Source organism: Kogia breviceps, chromosome 10 (assembly GCF_026419965.1).
Source record: "Kogia breviceps isolate mKogBre1 chromosome 10, mKogBre1 haplotype 1, whole genome shotgun sequence".
Lineage (NCBI taxonomy): Eukaryota > Metazoa > Chordata > Mammalia > Artiodactyla > Physeteridae > Kogia > Kogia breviceps.
The window spans coordinates 85,776,643-85,796,130 of NC_081319.1; the positions used below are offsets into that span (position 1 = coordinate 85,776,643).

At 39.1% G+C, this 19,488-nt stretch overlaps 1 protein-coding gene across 1 annotated transcript; it reads left to right on the forward strand.

Annotated features, from left to right (window-relative positions):
- Nucleotides 1-10,726: 10,726 nt before the first annotated feature.
- On the forward strand, nt 10,727-19,274 carry ZSCAN23 (zinc finger and SCAN domain containing 23). Its single transcript, XM_059075469.2, has 4 exons — nt 10,727-10,763; nt 17,104-17,588; nt 17,845-17,992; nt 18,305-19,274. The coding sequence occupies exons 2-4, from the start codon at nt 17,181-17,183 to the stop codon at nt 18,916-18,918; spliced, it is 1,170 nt and encodes a 389-aa protein (XP_058931452.1). The 5' UTR covers nt 10,727-10,763; nt 17,104-17,180; the 3' UTR covers nt 18,919-19,274.
- Nucleotides 19,275-19,488: the final 214 nt, after the last annotated feature.

Below are 19,488 nucleotides of genomic sequence, written 5' to 3' on the forward strand. Positions count from 1 at the left end.
TTAGTAACTTGTTAGATGTTGCTTTAAAAGGGGGTTGACATGGGGTGAGGAAAGATACTAGGTTCTAGTATCCACTACACCACTGTGTGATCTTAGGTGAGGCGCCCACACAGTCTAGGCCTTAGATTCCTCATCTGTGAATTATGGGATTAGAATATATATTCTCTCAAAGATCCCTTGAACCTCTACAATTGATTTTTGTGAATGCCTTCAAGCTTCTGTATTTAATTCCTCAACCTGAGATTCAAGAGACTCCTCTACAAATTAGTCCCAGTAAGAAATGTTATTTTCTTCACTATCCTACGAGAGCTCTCTGCTCTTATTGTATTGGTCTCACTTTTCCCAGCTCCCCCCAGTACACTCCACCTTCCATGTCTTTGGCTTCCATTCTAACCCCCTTCACTCCCTGAATGCCCTCTTTATCTTTGTTGTTTCTCCAATTAAATTTGATGTATGTCTTACTGTAACTCCACTTAGAATAAACAAGCTTTCTGAGCACTGAACGTCCCAGAGGCTGTATGCAGTACTCCTAATGTGACACTTAAAAATGGGCTTGGGTTAAATAGTATTGACCCTCTTGGGAATCTCTCTTCCCTTTTTTTCAGACCACTTATAATACCATAGGCGTCATTTCTTTCTAATTCTCTGCCTTCCCTCCAAACTTGCGTTTCCTAAGTATTATTGTGTCAGAGGAGGAAGCAGAGAGAGTGGGTTCAATCAGAGATGATGGCATCACATTTAAAGGAAAAAAAAAGGAAAAGAAAACCCTAGATAGGGAGTCAAATTACAGACACCTACATCAGAATTTATGATCAGCTACTGGTAATAAAGATCTGAAAAATACACAGCTGTATTCTTCTCGAGTGAAAGAAGTCTAAAGGTAGATAGTTTAGGGTTGTTGCTTTTACTCCATGGAATCATCAGGGATCTAGGTCCCTTCCACTTTTCACCATCCTCTGCATGGCTGCTGAAGCACCAGCCATCAATTCTACATTCCAGTCAGCAGGAAAGGCCAAAAAGGGACTCCCAAATCAGTCAGCATCTTTCACGGAGCCTTCTCAGGACAGTATATTTCTTCTTATATTGAATTAGCCAGAATTTAGTCACATGACCACAACTCAGCTGCAAGAGTAGCCGAGAAATGTAATCTTTATTCCAGGTGCCAAAGGACACAAATAAAAAATTAGATTTCTGTTATCTAATAAAAAGGAGCTACTTATTTAGTAGGCAGTCAACAGCCTGCCACAGTCCCAAATAAAACCATCTACTTTTACTTACAGCAGCTCTGGTCATGGATTATTTGTGAAGGGTTTTTCTTTTTTTTTTCTAACTTTATATTTTATTTTATTTTTGAAGTATCCTTTTTTTTGAATTTTATTTTATTTTTATACAGCAGGTTCTTATTTGTTATCTGTTTCATACATATTAGTGTATATATGTCAATCCCAATCTCCCAATTTATCCCCCCCACCCCCGCTTTTCCCCCTTGGTGTCCATACATTTGTTCTCTACATCCGTGTCTCTAAAACAGTTCATCTGTACCATTTTTCTAGATTCCACATATATGCATTGATATAGGATATTTGTTTTTCTCTTTCTGACTTACTTCACTCTGTATGACAGTCTCTAGGTCCATCCACGTCTCTACAAATGACCCAATTTTGTTCCTTTTTATGGCTGAGTAATATTCCATTGTATATATGTGCTACATCTTCTTTATCCATTCCTCTGTCGGTGGGTATTTAGGTTGCATCCATGACCTGGCTATTGTAAATAGTGCTGCAATGAACACTGGGGTGCATGTGTCTTTTTGAATTATGGTTTTCTCTGGATATATGCCCAGTAGTGGGATTTCTGGGTCATAAGGTAATTCTATTTTTAGTTTTTTAAGGAAACTCCATACTGTTCTCCATAATGGCTGTATCAATTTACATTCCCACCAACAGTTCAAGAGGGTTCCCTTTTCTCCATACTCTTTCCAGCATTTGTGGTTTGTAGATTTTCTGATGATGCCCATTCTAACTGGTGTGAGGTGATATCTCATTGTAGTTTTGATTTGCATTTCTCTAATAATTAGTGATGTTGAGCAGCTTTTCATGTACTTCTTGGTCATCTGTATGTCTTCTTTGGTGAAATGTCTATTTAAGTCTTCTGCCCATTTTTTAATTGGGTTGTTTGTTTTTTTAATATTGAGTTGCATGAGCTGTTTATATATTTTGGAGATTAATCCTTGGTCCATTGTTTCATTTGCAAATATTTTCTCCCATTCTGAGGGTTGTATTTTTGTCTTGTTTATAGTTTCCTTTGCTGTGCAAAAGCTTTTAAGTTTCATTAGGTCTCATTTGTTTATTTTTGTTTTTATTTCCATTACTCTAGAAGGTGGGTCAAAAAAAGGTCTTGTTGTGATTTATGTCAAAGAGTGTTCTTCCTATGTTTTCCTCTAAGAATTTTATAGTGTCCAGTCTTACATTTAGGTCTTTAATTCATTTTGAGTTTATTTTTGTGTATGGTGTTAGGAAGTGTTCTAATTTCATTCTTTTACATGTAGCTGTCCAGTTTTCCCAGCACCACTTATTGAAGAGACTGTCTTTTCTCCATTGAATATTCTTGCCTCCTTTGTCATAGATGAGTTGACCATAGGTGCGTGGGTTTATCTCTGGGCTTTCTATCCTGTTCCATTGATCTATACTTCTGTTTTTGTGCCAGTACCCTATTGTCTTGATTACTGTAGCTTTGTAGTACAGTCTGAAGTCAGGGAGTCTGATTCCTCCAGCTCCGGTTTTTTCCCCTCAAGACTGCTTTGGCTATTCAGAGTCTTTTGTGTCTCCATACAAATTTTAAGATTTTTTGTTCTAGTTCTGTAAAAAATGCCATTGGTAATTTGTAGGGATTGCATTGAATCTGTAGATTGCTTTGGGTACTATAGTCATTTTCACAATATTGATTCTTCCAATCTGAGAACGTGGTATATCTCTCCATCTGTTTGTGTCATCTTTGATTTCTTTCATCAGTGTCTTATAGTTTTCTGAGTACAGGTCTTTTATCTCTTTAGGTAGGTTTATTCCTAGGTATTTTATTCTTTTTGTTGCAATAGTGAATGGGATTGTTTCCTTTATTTCTCTTTCTGGTCTTTCATTGTTAGTGTATAGGAATGCAAGAGATTTCTCTGCATTAATTTTGTATCCTGCAACTTTACCAGATTCATTGATTAGCTCTAGTAGTTTTCTGGTGACATCTTTAGGATTCTCTAAGTATAGTATCATTTCATCTGCAAACAGTGACAGTTTTACTTCTTCTTTTCTAATTTGTATTCCTTTTATTTCTTTTTCTTCTCTGATTGCCGTGGCTAGGATTTCCAAAACTATGCTGAATCATAGTGGTGAGAGTGGACATCCTTGTCTTGTTCCTGATCTTAGAGGAAATGCTTTCAGTTTTTCACCATTGAGAATGATGTTTGCTGTGGGTTTGTCGTATATGGCCTTTATTATGTTGAGGTAGGTTCCCTCTATGCCCACTTTCTGGAGGGTATTTGTCATAGATGGGTGTGGAATGTTGTCAAAAACTTTCTCTGCATCTATTGCGATAATCGTATGGTTTTTATTCTTTAGTTTTTTAATATGGTATATCACATTGATTGATTTGCATATATTGAAGAATCCTTGCATCCCTGGGATAAATCCCACTTGATCATGGGGTATGATCCTTTTAATGTGCTGTTGGATTCTGTTTGCTAATAGTTTTTGAGGATTTTTGCATCTACATTCATTAGTGATATTGGTCTCTAATTTTCTTTTTTGGTAGTATCTCTGTCTGGTTTTGGTATCAGGGTGATGGTGGCCTCATAGAATGAGTTTGGGAGTGTTTCTTCCTCTGCAATTTTTGGAAGAGATTGAGAAGGATGGGTGTTAGTTCTTATCTAAATGTGTGATAGAATTCACCTGTGAAGCCATCTGGTCCTGGACTTTTGTTTGTTGGAAGATTTTAAATCACAGTTTCAATTTCAGTGCTTGCGATTGGTCTGTTTATATTTTCGATTTCTTCATGGTTCAGTCTTGGAAGTTTGTATCTTTCTAAGAATTTGTCCATTTCTTCCAGGTTGTCCATTTTATTGGCATAGAGTTGCTTGTAGTAGTCTCTTATGATGCTTTGTATTTCTGCAGTGTCTGTTGTAACTTCTCCTTTTTCATTTCTAATTTTATTGATTTGAGTCCTCTCCCTCTTTTTCTTGATGAGTCTAGCTAAAGGTTTATCAAATTTTTTTTATCTTCTCAAAGAACCAGCTTTTAGTTTTATTGATCTTTGCTATTGTTTTCTTTGTTTCTATTTCATTTATTTCTGCTCTGATCTTTATGATTTCTTTCCTTCTACAAACTTCAGGTGTTGTTTGTTCTTTCTCTAGTTCCTTTAGGTGTAAGGATAGATTATTTGTTTGAGATTTTTCTTGTTTCTTGAGGTAGGATTGTTTTGCTATAAACTTCATTCTTGGAACAGCTTTTGCTGCATCCCATAGATTTTGGATCGTCATGTTTTTGTTGTCATTTGTCTGTAGGTATTTTTTGATTTCCTCTTTGAGTTCTTCAGTGATCTCTTGGTTATTTAGTAACATATTATTTAGCCTCCATGTGTTTGTGTTTTTTACATTTTTTCCTTGTAATTGATTTCTAATCTCATTGCATTGTGGTCAGAAAAGATGTTGATATGATTTCGATTTTCTTAAATTTACTGAGCCTTGATTTGTGACCCAAGATGTGATCTATCCTGGAAAATGTTCTGTGTACACTTAAGAAGAAAGTGTAATCTGCTGTTTTTGGATGGAATGTCCTATAAATATCAGTTAAGTCTATCTGGTTTATTGTATCTTTTAAAGCTTGTGTTTCCTTATTAATTCTCCCTCTGGATGATATGTCCACTGGTGTAAGTGAGGTGTTAAAGTCCTCCACTATTATTGTGTTACTGTCGGTTTCCTCTTTTATAGCTGTTAGCAGTTGCCTTATGTATTGAGGTGCTCCTATGTTGGGTGCATATATATTTATAATTTTTATATCTTCTTCTTGGATTGATCACTTGATCATTATGTAGTGTCCTTCCTTGTCTCTTGTAACATTCTTTATTTTAAAGTCTATTTTATCTGATATGAATATTGCTACTCCAGCTTTCTTTTGATTTCCATTTTCATGGAATATCTTTTTCCATCCCCTCACTTTCAGTCTGAAGTGAGGTCTCTTGTAGACAGCATATGTATGGGTCTTGTTTTTGTATCCATTCAGCGAGCCTGTGTCTTTTGGTTGTAGCACTGAAACTATTTACATTTAAGGTAATTACCGATATGTATGTTCCTATTACCATTTTCTGAATTGTTTTGGGTGTGTTTTTGTAGGTCCTTTTCTTCTCTTCCTTTAGCATTTGTTGTAGAGCTGGTTTGGTGGTGCTGAATTCTCCTAGCTTTTGCTTGTCTGTAAAGCTTTTGATTTCTCCATCGAATCTGAATGAGATCCTTGCCGGGTAGAGTAATCTTTGTTGTAGGTTCTTCCCTTTCATCACTTTAAGTATATTGTGCCACTCCTTCTGGCTTGTAGAGTTTCTGCTGAGAAATCAGCTGTTAACCTTATGGGAGTTCCCTTGTATGTTATTTGTCGTTTTTCCCTTGTTGCTTTTAATAATTTTTCTTTGTCTTTAATTTTTGCCAATTTGATTACTATGTGTCTCGGCGTGTTTCTCCTTGGGTTTATCCTGCCTGGGACTCTCTGCGCTTCCTGGACTTGGATGGCTATTTCCTTTACCATGTTAGGGAAGTTTTTGACTATAATCTCTTCAAATATTTTCTCGGGTCCTTTCTCTCCCTCCCCTCCTTCTGGGACCCCTATAATGCGAATATTGTTGTGTTTAATGTTGTCCCAGAGGTCTCTTAGGCTGTCTTCATTTCTTTTCATTCTTTTTTCTTTATTGTGTTCCACAGCAGTGAATTCCACCATTCTGTCTTCCAGGTGAGTTATCCATTCTTCTGCCTCAGTTATTTTGCTATTGATTCCTTCTAGTGTTTCTTTTTTTAATAAATGTATTTATTTATTAATTTTTGGCTGCATTGGGTCTTCATTGCTGTGCGTGGCCTTTCTCTAGTTGTGGTGAGCAGGGGCTACTCTTCGTTGCAATGCACAAGCTTCTCATTGCAGTGGCTTCTCTTGTTGCAGAGCACGGGCTCTAGGCACGTGGGCTTCAGTAGTTGTGGCACGTGGGTTCAGTAGTGTGGCTCACAGGCTCTAGAGTGCAGGCTCAGTAGTTGTGGTGCATGGGCTTAGTTGCTCCATGGCATGTGGGATCTTCTGAGACCAGGACTCGAACCCGTGTCCACTGCATTAGCAGGCAGATTCTTAACCACTGCATCACCAGGGAAGTCCCCCTTCTAGTGTATCTTTCATTTCAGTTATTGTACTGTTCATCTGTTTTGTTTGTTCTTTAGTGCTTCTAGGTGTTTGTTCTTTAATTCTTCTAGGTCTTTGTTAAACATTTCTTACATCTTCTTGATCTTTGCCTTCATTCTTTTTCCGAGGTCCTGGATCATCTTTACATCATTATTGTGAATTCTTTTTCTGGAAGGTTGCCTATCCACTTCATTTAATTGTTCTTCTGGGGTTTTATCTTGTTCCTTCATCTGGTACATACTCCTCTGCCTTTTCATTTTGTCTGTCTTTCTGTGAACGTGGTTTTCATCACAGGCTGCAGGACTGCAGTTCTTGCTTCTGCTGTCTGTCCTCTGGTGGATGAGGCTATCTAAGAGAGTTGTGCAAGCTTCCTGATGGGAGGGATTGGTGGTGGTTAGAGCTGGGTGTTGCTCTGGTGGACAGAGCTCAATAAAACTTTAATCTGCTTGTCTGCTGATGGGTGGGGCTGAGTTCCCTCCCTGTTGTTTTTTTGGCCTGAGGCGACCCAGCACTGGAGGCTACAGGTTCTTTGGTGGGGCTTATAGGGGACTCCTGGAAGACTCATGCCAAGGAGTACTTCCCAGAACGTCTGTTGCCAGTGTCCTTGTCCCCGTAGTGAGCCACAGGCACCCCTGCCTCTGCAGGACACCCTCCAACACTAGCAGGTAGGTCTGGTCAGTCTCCTATGGGGTCACTGCTCCTTCCCCTGGGTTCCGATGAGCACACTACTTTGTGTGTGCCTTCCAAGAGTGGAGTCTCTGTTTCCCCAAGTCCTGTAGAAGTCCTGCAATCAAATCCTGCTAGCCTTAAAAACCTGATTCTCTGGGAATTCCTCCTCCCACTGCCGGACCCCCAGGTTGGGAAGCCTGACATGGGGCTCAGGACCTTCACTTCAGTGGGTGGACTTCTATGGTATAATTGTTCTCCAGTTTGTGAGTCACCCACCCAGCAGTTATGGGATTTGATTTTATTGTGATTGCCCCCCTCCTACCATCTCATTGTGGCTTCTCCTTTGTGTTTGGATGTGGATTATCTTATTTGGTGAGTTCCAGTGTCTTCCTGTCGATGCTTGTTCCGCAGTTAGTTGTGATTCCGGTGCTCTCACGAGAGGGAGTGAGCACACAACCTTCTGCTATCTTGACGTGCAGGTAACAACTCAATAAATTTGTGCTAAAAGATCAATGAACAGATGAATGAATGCATGAATGAATGATAATGTGTGCAAGGAACAAAATGAGAACCAAGAGATATAGTAGTCTGGTGGATATTAAGAGGGGAGGAATAGAACAAGGACAAGGAAAAGAGGAAAGTGGGGAATGAGAATTGATGAAACTTTCTGAGTTGCAGTTTCACTAAGCTTTCTTCAGTGAGTTCATTAAATTCACTAAGCTTTCTTCAGTAAGAGTTTAAATCCATTTCTCAATGGTATCAAAGAACTTTTTAAAAGAAAAATATTTCTCTAGAATCCTACCTCTTAATTTAAGAATTATTTTCATTTCTTACATTGTGTATTTAGAGAGATTGATAGATATAAATAGGTGTATAATTTTACATAATTTTATTTTCTGTATTTAGGATTTTTCTGCTCTATTTTTCTCAATTAGTCTTATTTAAGAAAAACTTTCCATGTTTCTATATAGTCATTGTTATCACCTTATGGCTTGTATAATAATTTTAAGTCACTTTATGCTTTATATTTATTAAGGCAACCTCTATTTCTATTTGGAATACATTTCATATAAGGTAGAATAGTTGATTAAGAAGACTGTCATACATATATATTTAAGCATTACTAATAACTGCATTTTTGTCTAATGGACACTGTGTTAAACTTGCAGCCAATAAAACGGCCCCTTTAAGATCTGTATGTAAAGATTCCTAGGTACTGATCCCTCAGAGCCAAGGGAGCTAGCTGATCAGGAAACATGGATTTGAGTCCTGGTTCTGATGACCTCAGCAATACACTTCATTTCTCTGAACTTTAGTTTCTTCAGCTGTAAAATATGGTTTGAATTTTTTAAAAAGTTATTGAAATATTGTATACATATGTAGAAAGTACACAAATCACAGGTGTATAGCTAAATGAAATTCACAGAGTGAAACACCCACATAATCACCACCAACATCAAAAAATAGATCACTACCAGTTCCCCAGAAGACCCCAGTTTGCGCTCCCTTCTGAACTTTTCCTTTCCTACACCCTATTGTGACTTCTAACACATATTAGTTTTGCCTGTTTTGAACTTTATATAAATGGAATCATGAAGTATGTATCTTTTTGTGTCTGGCTTCTTTCATTCATTATTACGTTTTTGAAATTTATCACTGTGGCTTGTAGCTGTAGTTCATTCATTTTCATTATTGTATAGTATTTCATTGTATGAATAAATTTCAATTTGTGTACCAATCTTATTCTTAATAGACTTTTGGGTTGTTTCCAGTTTAGAGCTATAAAAATGCTGCTAAAGTGTGAATTTAGATGTAAATATATATGCATTTCTGGCAGCAATATAACTAGAAGTGAAACTCTTGGGTCATAGAATATGCATATGTTCAACTTCAGCAGATATACCAAAGAATTTCCCAAAAATGTTGTTGCCAATTTACACTCTCATCACCAGTGTATGAAAATTTCCATTCCTTCACAATCCTTGCCAACATTTCGCACTGTGAATTCATTTTTAACAGGGATTTCAGCTTTCAGTTTGCGGTTTCTTAACAAATACCTAATGACCTATCATATTGGCAACATTCAAAAGCCTGAAAACATACAGTTGGGGAGGCAGTGTGAAAACAGGCACTATCTCGCATTGCTGTTGAAAGTGCAAAATGATACAACCCTTACAAAGACACTTCTTTCCTCTCCTCTCTTCATTGTTCATTGCAGCATTATTTGTTAAAGCAAAATATTGGAAACAATCCAAACACCCATCCCTAAGAGACTGGTTGAAAAAATAATGGTACATCTATGCAATGGAGTACTATACCACTGTAAAGAGAAAAAGAGGAATATTTCTATGAATAGATTTAGAATAATTTCCAGGTTATTCTATTAAGTTATAAAGCAAGATGCAAAAGAGTATGTATAATATAATTTATAGTGGTAAAAGGGTAAACGCTTATTTTTGTAAAAGAAAGGAAGGAAGGGAAGGGATGAGAGAAGGAAGTAGGAAGGAAAGGATAAATTTAAAACTAATGAAAATGGAACAAGAGTATATATAAGATAAAGGAATTAGGGATGGAAGCAAAACTCTGAATATATCTTTTTATATAATTTTGATTTTGAACTGTTTTACCTGTTCAGAAAGGAAATGAAAAAGATGAAAGGAAAGCAAATCTTGAAATTAGAACAGAAACAAATATATCACGTTTATAACATAACTACACAGAGAATTCAAATAAGGTATGTATATGTACTCTGAACTATACTCCCTTAATGGGATACAATTCAAGAACAAATAAAGCAAGCAAAGAAATTTTGAACTGTACATAGTAGGTGTGTTGTTGCTCGTGATGCTGATATTTTAATTTTGAAAATTTTAAAAAAAGATTGTTAGAGCAAATTGAGTGAATATATTGATGCCGCTGGGAACCAGGGTGTTCACTGTGGAAGAAAGGAAAATCAAATGTGCAATGGTGAAAATGAAAAAAAAAAAAATCTGTTAAGTTGTATTTGAATTGGAAATATCTTATAAAATCCCTATCATATGTATATTTTATTCCAGCTCTAAGGTCCACTGATAGGGCCTAGAAGCAATGACCTATCCCAGTAGCAATGAGCTTATCTATTTTTCAAAATCTAGATCCTGGTATCTGTATATTATTTTCCATTAAAAGGAACCATAGCTTCATGGAGCAATGGTGGATTCCAGGTCTAAAGCAGAAAAAGTGTAAAATGAGCCTGGAATATCTCGTGCGAGAAAGTAAAGTGCACAAAAACTTTCTTTGCAGGAAACTTGCTTTGCAACTGATAAATGTAGAAGGAATGTGCCTTAGGTTCCTCATCTGCTAAATGGGAATAATTATCGAACTCACAGGACTGTTAATGTAGAGTGAGTTAGCATGTGTAAATGAGTTAGTATGCGTAAAACACTATATTAGCTGTTATTACTGTATATTAACCCCCTTGGAAGAGACTATGCCACTTAGCGCCTCACTACGCCTGTAAGGGGATTCAGCGTGACGACCACAGAGGTGTGAAAACCTCCGGGCTTACTAGAAGGAACGCGGCCAGAACCGCTGTTCCCCCGGAGAGCGGCAGTGTGACGCACTTCCGGCCTTTGTAGTCTGTCATTATCCGGGCTGCGGTTGTCAAGGATTCAGAGGTGGTGCCACGGCTACCCGGTGAGCTTCGGAGTCCGGCTGCCGCAGGGCCTTCGGAAGGTCCAGGCTGTGCGCTGCGACTCTGGACTGGGCGTGGGGAGGAGGCAGCGGGTCTTCTTGGCCAGAGCTTGGCCGGACAGTTGAGGGGCAGAGGAGACTGCCCCCGAAACTAGAAGGGCCCTGTTAACTGAGTCAGCGTCCTTGCCCCTACCCCCACCCCCTTCGTCTGTTCCTGAGCCCTTCAACCACTCCGTCCTAGCCCCCGTGCCCCTCGAAACTCTCCTTCCCCGCATCTAAGGGTAAGGGTAGATTCGGATATCTAGGATGGTTTCTATTTTCCCACGTCTACCATTCTCAGCTGGGTGCTTTTTTTAAACAACGAGCAAGGATAGTTTTATAACATGCCATAGCCTTTCAAGAATGTAAAGGCTCTTGCCACCTGTTGATTGAAAAAAAAAAAACCACGAATATTTAAATAGCACTTCTGTGTCAGCCAGCACTGTTCAAAGCACTTTCCAAATATTAACTTATTTGCTTTTTATAACTCTATGAGGTAGGCACTGGTAGTATGTAACATCTCCTTCCTCCCCCCTTTATTTAAGGTCCAGGAAGAAAATTAGATTAAGTAACTCACCCCAGTTGATACAGCTGGTAAGGGGTGTAGTCAGGATTCAAATTCAGGGAGTCTGGCTTCAGAGTCCATTTTCTTAGACCCTTTGCTATGCTGACTCTGCTCTTTTTCTCTGTATTAGCATTACAGTCACAACCCAGGAAGTGAGTTCCCTTATTTGAATCTGGTCCTACCCCTTTTCTACCTTAGTAATCCTGAACTTCTAGTTAGGATTTAAGATTAGAGAGAGGTATATACCTGAAGACATGTAAGTCTGTCAGAGTGTGTCTGTAAACCTAATGAAACAGCCATTTCATTTGTGTGTGTACATGTGTTTCCCCACCCACTCACTGGTGTTGGTGCTTTGAGCAATAGAAAAGATGAGTCTTGGCCCTAAAGGTAGGTAGCAGCTGTTGATCAATCCATCCTTGTACCAAAAATTGTACATTAAATTGTACATTATCTCATTAAAAGGTGGTTAATTGGCATGTTTAATATGTGCTGTGCCCTTTGTGCAAAACCACTTTATAAGCATTATCTCATTTAATTCTCTCAACGACTTTGCAAGGTAGTTGTCTTCATTGCATACATGAAGAGATTGAGGCCCAGAAAAATCAATCGAGTAACTTGCCCAAGATCACACTGTTAGTAAGTCAGAATTCACAACCAGATCTGCCTATCTATGTTCTCTGCTGCCTCATACTATCTTCTACCTAGCTTAGTTAATAGGAAAAATATGAGCTATGTCGTGTGTGTGTGTGTGTGAGAGTGTGTGATTGCAGACACATAGGATACATTCCAATTTTTAACAGTGTCTGTTTCTCAGGAGTAGAACTTGGTGAAGGAATTCTAAATTCTATTCTTTTGGGGTTTTTTGTTTGTTTTAATAAGAGTAGACTGGGATGGATGAGGAAGATGTCAGGGAGGATGTGAGATTTTAATCAAACTGCAAAGATCAGGTAGGGTTTGAATAATGCAGAAGGCAAGACCAGTGACATGGAACAGGGACGAGAAAAGCCTGGTTAAAGAAGAAACGCCTAAGTGGAGCTGGCAGTTTCTGCATGTGGAATATAGGAAAACAAGAGTGGGGCCAGACAGTGGAAGCTAGAAGTGTAATTGGTCTTGAGCCAGGCTTGAGAGTTTGGGATAGACAGTGAGGAGCCACAGATGGTGACATCAGAAGTGAAGGTAGGGGGATGTATTACGATGAAGGCACCTTTGCATTGTGTGCTGCTTTGTCTTCACTACGTGCACTTCATGCATATCCTTGGTAAAGAACATTGCTTCACAGGAATGATGTAGATTTAAGGGTGTGGAGCTTGCCAAGGCTCTAGGAGAAACCAGCTTTAAAATGCAGGTGTATTTTTTAAGGTAGGGGAGATTATTATGCTAATTATATACCTGGCATATATAATGGGGTGGTGACCCTGGATGGGAGATTAGTAGCTGTATGCTTGTGACCAGGAGGGCAGGGTTATAAAAAAAAAAAACTTGGGAAGCCTTTTAGAGACAGTGGCTTCAAAGAACTAAGATATGCTGGTGTGAAGACCTGGGTATTCAGGCCACCAGATAAAAGCAAATTCAGGGGAGGGAAAGCAAAAGGGAACCTAGGATATACAGAGAATGGAGGGAAATTGATCATAGTGAAACTGAGTAAAGATTTGAAACACCATACACCAGAAATGATTTTCTGTTGGTAGAGCTCAAAGCTTCAGCTGCATTGTCTGTGAACAGAAAAACTTTGACTTGAAACCAGGGTGGGTAGGCAGCAGATAGGAAGAAGATATTTTTCAGGGGCCTGGAAGGTTGAGAAAACAAGCGGTTGTTTAATTCTTTGAACCCATGCTGGGCTAACCGAGTAATGTGAGAGCACATATTCTTAATTTACCTACTTGATATTTGTACCCCCCAAATTTCTCACCCTAGAACAAGCTCAGCAGACCATGGCTCATGCTACCATCATCTCTCCCCTAGATTATTACTGTAGCTTCTCTTCCTGCATCTGCTTTTCCCAATGGTCTATTGTCACAGCACCCAGTTATATTTTTATATTAAAATTGAATACAATTTTATCACCCCTCTGCTCAAAACCTCCTCCTCATCTCTTAGAGTATGAGGCAGAGCCCTTACGATAGCTTTTCATGGTCTTTTCCTAACTTGACTTCATCTGTTCCTGTCTTGTTTGCTTCCTCTATTCTATTGCTTCCTCTATTCCACATTGGTCAACTTACAGTCCCTTGAAAAATGCAGGCATGCATTTTTCACTCCAAGAATTCAGTGTTCCCTTTGCATGGAACAGTCTTTCTCCAGATAGTCATGTGACTTGCTTCTCACTTCATTCATGTCTCTTCTCAAATAATGGTTTGTCAACAAGGCTTTCCTTGACTACCCCACACAAAATAGATACCTTTCTTCTCCCTTACTACCTATCTCCTTTACCTTTATTTTTCTATATAGCACTTATCACTACTTGACATATAATTATTGTCTGTCTCCTATGGCCTCCTTTCCTCATCCTGTCCCCTTCTTACCCCCACAGAGAGGAGAGAGAGTGGTGTAGTGATTGAGACTATAAATTGGAGAGTTAGCTTTGCTGGGTTTGAAGTGCAGCCTCACCACTTACTATCTGTGAAGCATTGCATGAATGACTTAAACTCTCTGTGCCTCGGTTTTCTCATCTGCAATATGGGGATAATAATAGTACCTTACTCATAGTTGCTTTGAGGATTGAGTTAATATATGTAAAGCGTCTAAAACAGTGCCTGGTACATTAAAAGCACTATAAATGTCAGCTATTATTATATTGCTATAAAAATGTAAATTCCTTGAGATGAGACTTTTTTTTTGTTTGTAGCCTAGAACAGTACCTGGAATGTGGTAGGCTCTGAGTAAATATTTGCTCAATGAATGAGTGGAATATGAAAAGTTCTGACAGAAAAAGACAATGTGGTGGTCAGAGTGGTGGTGAGTTGGGGGAAAACATGAACTCAGGGATCCTATCTTTTGAGTAAAAACCCTCTCCATTCTTCCTAGGGTGGTCTATAGAAGTCAAGCAAGCCAAAGATGTTAGAAATTTGTGAGGGGATAATGTTCACAGGTTATCCAGAAGGATGCTGTCCCACACCAATGTGGGTTTTTTTGTCTTTGATAATTATAACCAATAATGTCAATATGAATTTAACTTTTCTTCTAGTTATAGTATGATCAGTGTTCACTTATAATTTAAATAATATACTCTGGATTTTTAAAAAATTTTGCCATGTATGCCAATACTTAAGAATAGTGTAGGGTTATTTTTACAGTGAATTACAATAATTTTACTTAAAATTAAAACAAAAACATTTTAAAACTATAGGTCATGATCCCTTTGTGGGTCGTGAAATCTCTGTAGTGGGCTATGACCAGGGTTTTTTGTTTTTTCATTTTGTGAAATAGGATTTTAAAAATAAGAGTATATATCACATAATGTAAGGGTACATAGTATTTTGTAAAAAAATTATTTGTATATGTGTATCTCACACATGCACAAACATGTATTCATATGCACATGTGTGTGTGTTCTGGTCACAATATACAATGTTTCTTACTGAGGGTCCTGGTCAAATAAGTTTGAAAGCCTCTGCCCAAAAATGGTGCTTGGCAGGTCATGCAGCTCAATATCAAAAAAACAAACAACCCAATCCAAAAATGGACAGAAGACCTAAACAGACATTTCTCCAAAGAAGATATACAGGTTGCCAACAAACACATGAAAGGGTGCTCAACATCACTAATCATTAGAGAAATGCAAATCAAAACTACAATGAGATATCACCTCACACCGGTCAGAATGGCCATTATCAAAAAATCTACAAACAAGAAATGCTGCACTGTTGGTGGCAATGTAAATTGATACAGCCACTATGGAGAACAGCATGGAGGTTCCTTAAAAAACTAAAAATAGAACTACCATATGACCCAGCAATCCCACTACTGGGCATATACCCTGAGAAAGCTATAATTCAAAAAGAGTCATGTACCACAGTGTTCACGGCAGCGCTATTTACAATAGCCAGGACATGGAAGCAACCTAAGTGTCCATCGACAGATGAATTGATAAAGAAGATGTGGCACATATATACAATGGAATATTACTCAGCCATAAAGAGAAACAAAATTGAATTATTTGTAGTAGGGTGGATGGACCTAGAGACTGTCATACAGAGTGAAGTAAGTCAGAAAGAGAAAATCATATGCTAACACATATATATGGAATCTAAAAAAAAATGGTTCTGATGAACCTAGGGTCAGGACAGGAATAAAGATGCAGATGTAGAGAATGGACTTGAGGACACGGGGAGGGGGAAGGGTAAGCTGGGACAAAGTGAGAGAGTAGCATTGACATATATACACTACCAAAAGTAAAATAGATAGCTAGTGGGAAGCAGCTACATAGCACAGGGAAATCAGCTTGGTGCTTTATGACCACCTAGAGGGGTGGGATAGGGAGGGTGGGAGGGAGATGCAAGAGGGAGGGCATATGGGGATATATGTATGCATATAGCTGATTCACTTTGTTATACAGCAGAAACTAACACAACATTGTAAAGCAATTATACTCCAATAAAGATGTTTAAAAAAAATAAAGTATGTACTAGAAAAAAAAATGGTGCTTGGAAATCATTAGGTCACATAATTATTTTTCTTTCAGAAAATTGCCTTCATTAATTACTATCCTGATTAAGATTTAAATGGTCATAGACGTTTGTCTCTTTATTAGCCCTTATTTTATTTTACATACGATTGCCCACTCTCCATCCTCAAGGAACTTCAAAGAGAAACAATTTCCAAGAAATTGAAGAGCAAGAAAGAGCTAAAGTTCTGTGTTTTAAAAATATTAGAACTAATATTTCCTTCATTTTAGTATCTATGGACCAAGACCACTGCAGTTGACTACTTTCTGATTCTTTCACCTTAGAGTTTAGATCACTAGGATATTTATTTAATCTGTCAATAAAATTTAAAAGAAAAATAACAATAGTGGTAATTTATAATACTTTAGAGTTTACCAAACTTCCAGCTTCTTTGTGTTCTTTATCTGTGATCTTATTTTATTTCTATATCAACCTAGAAAGGTAAACAAAGTTGGCTTTAGGATCCCTATTTTACAGATTGAGTAGACTAAGACTTAAAAGATGAAGCCCAAGACTGTGCAGGGAGTACCTGGAAAATCAGTCTCAGTCCCAGATCTTCCCCACTCCAAGCATACATCTCTTTCCTCCACACCTCACCTGATTTGAAGGACTCTGCTTCTCTTCCCCAAGTACATTTTTTTTGCTCCTCATTGTGTCTTTTTTATCTTCTTTACTTTCCCTTCCTCCTCCTTTTTCTTTCCTTTCTCTCCTTGATTCTTAGTGTCTTCTGTGACCATTTGGGCCCAAAGTGTTTGTTTACCCCTATTCAACTAAAAACTATGAGTCCAGTATCTTGCCATTCAAATGGAAACCCAGTACATCCAAGCTGATTTATTTGAGCTGATTCATTCAGGATGATCAAAATGGTCCCTTCAATAAAACTCAGGGCGGGGTGGTGTTTTGGTTTTGTTTGCCTTCCTATATTACCTTCATTAGTATTTGCATCGTCTTTATTAATCATGCATTTATGTTCTTCATTAGACGAAGTTACTGATTTTAGTATAAATACTCCCAGTGCCTACCAGCAGACAAGATTTTCTACATTTTAATACTTTTTTTCCTGCAAATTATTTTTTAGATTTTGGGATTTCCAGAAGAAAAGATCAAGGGGGAATTATCAAGAATAGATTCTTTTTCTGAATAGTTAAACCTCAAATGACCACAGCCTTGGCCCTTCAGACTCCAGAGATGCAGGAGGGACTTATAGCAGTGAAAGTAAAAGAGGAAGAGGGAGACCATGCCTATGAGCAAGAATCTGGCCTGTCAAGAGATAACCCTCACACCAGAGAGATCTTTCGTAGACGCTTCAGGCAATTCTGCTACCAGGAGACACCTGGGCCCCGAGAGGCTCTTCGAAGACTCCAGGAACTCTGCCATCAGTGGCTGAGACCAGAGATGCACACCAAGGAGCAGATCCTGGAGCTGCTGGTGCTGGAGCAGTTCCTGACCATCCTGCCCGAGGAGCTCCAGGCCTGGGTGAGAGAGCACCGCCCAGTGAGTGGAGAGGAGGCGGTAACTGTGCTCGAGGATTTGGAGAGAGAGCTGGATGAACCAGGAGAGCAGGTGGGAAGATGGGAGAACAGGGGTGAACAGGGGTTTGTACTTGTATGATCAAGCATGGGGTTTCAGTGCAGTAAGAGGAAGAGGAGGAAAAGATGGATTTCTTTATGCCTAACTTGATCTGTAATAGGCTCTTAATCTCTCTGCCTTTTTTTCTTTGCCACTTTCTTGAGCCTTCTTTTCGTATCCACTGGTCCTGAGAAGGCCTTGCAATGTCTTCTCTGATATTTGGTTCCTAACTGTCCTTGATTTTTACCAGGTCCCAGCCCATGATCATGAACAGGAAGAGCTTGTGAAAGAGAAAGCAACTCTAGGAGCAGCCCAGGAATGGTCTGGTGGCCAGCTCCAAACCTTGGAAGAGCAGCCTCAGTGGAACTTGCGAGGCGTGTGCCCGGTTCAGGAGATTGGTGAGGATTAGAATTTCCTCAGGAAGCCTAACTCATTCCCTGAATTGTCACTGATTCAGCACATTTACTTAGTGTCTGCTGTGTGCCAGGCACTGAGCTGGGTACGGGGGAAGCAGTGATGAGGAAGGTAGACGTGGTTCCCGCTCTCAGGAAGTTTACAGTCTGGTGGGAGAGGCAGACAATAAGCAAGCAGCTACGATACAGGGCATCTAAACAGAAAATGTGTTGCTTGTCCTTTTCCACCCACTCTCCTGACCAGTTTTTTTCTTTCTTCTTTGGAAACATAACATTCATGCCATCCATTTATTTCAGATGATGAGGCTGGGACTTGGCATGTGGAGTTAGCCCCAAAGAGGGATCTGTCTAAAGAAACAAAATCTCGTGTGGAAGTACCTGAAAAACTGAATGGTGATATTATTCCAGTGCCTGAGTGTGGACAGACCTGTGACCACGAAGGCAGATGGGAAAGGCAACGGGTAAGCTCTTCGGTGGAGAGACCCTATATCTGTGGTGAATGTGGGAAAAGCTTCACCCAGAATTCCATCCTCATCGAGCACCAGAGGACGCACACAGGCGAGAAGCCCTATGAGTGTGATGAATGTGGGCGGGCCTTCAGCCAGCGGTCAGGCCTCTTCCAGCACCAGAGACTCCACACTGGGGAGAAGCGCTACCAGTGCAGCGTTTGTGGTAAAGCCTTCAGCCAGAACGCTGGGCTTTTCCATCACCTCAGGATCCACACGGGGGAAAAACCCTACCAGTGCAGTCAGTGCAGTAAGCGCTTTAGTCGACGTTCTGTCCTCATTAAGCATCAGAGAATTCACACTGGAGAAAGACCTTATGAATGTGAGGAATGTGGCAAGAACTTCAGTTACCACTGCAACCTTGTCCAGCATCGGAAAGTCCACCCTGTGACTGAATCCAGCTAGCTCCTTGGAACAGGTAGGGCAAAATTTCATGATGTCAGACCACTAGGCATGGTAGCAAGGGTTCTGGTTCTTACTTTGTCTCCGAGAGAACAATAAGAGATTAATCCTCTAGTACAGGAAGCTTCAAGGAAGACCAGTGAAAACGTCCTTATTTTTATGCCGAGAGACACATAATATCTTAAATACATCTGTCAGAATCTCTTTGGTCAGTGCCATCCATACTTCGCAATACTGAATATTGTGTTGACTTCATCAGCATAGTCTCACACACATCTGTCCCAAAAGTCTTCTACATGTACTTCAGGAAAACTCCTTCATCCTAGTTTTTAAAAACTTTTTTAAAAAAGTCTTAAAAATTATATGCAGCCTGAACACAAAATGTCAAAGGTAGTATTTAAAAATTAATTTAAAAATAATTGCAGTAAAATCTGTAATGTAAACTATTAGATTAGTTTCCATTCACATAAGATAGGATAATTTGCTTTTAACCTACAAAAGGGGGCAGATGAATCCTCCCATAAATATACAGAAGGCTTCTCCCTGTAGAGTTTTAGTAATTCAGCCTTCAGT

Coding starts and splice junctions, on each gene's coding strand:
- ZSCAN23 (XM_059075469.2), top strand. CDS start 17,181: ATGACCACAGCCTTGGCCCTTCAGACTCCAGAGATGCAGGAGGGACTT. Junction 17,589..17,844: donor TGGATGAACCAGGAGAGCAG/GTGGGAAGATGG, acceptor GATTTTTACCAG/GTCCCAGCCCATGATCATGA. Junction 17,993..18,304: donor GTGCCCGGTTCAGGAGATTG/GTGAGGATTAGA, acceptor CATTTATTTCAG/ATGATGAGGCTGGGACTTGG.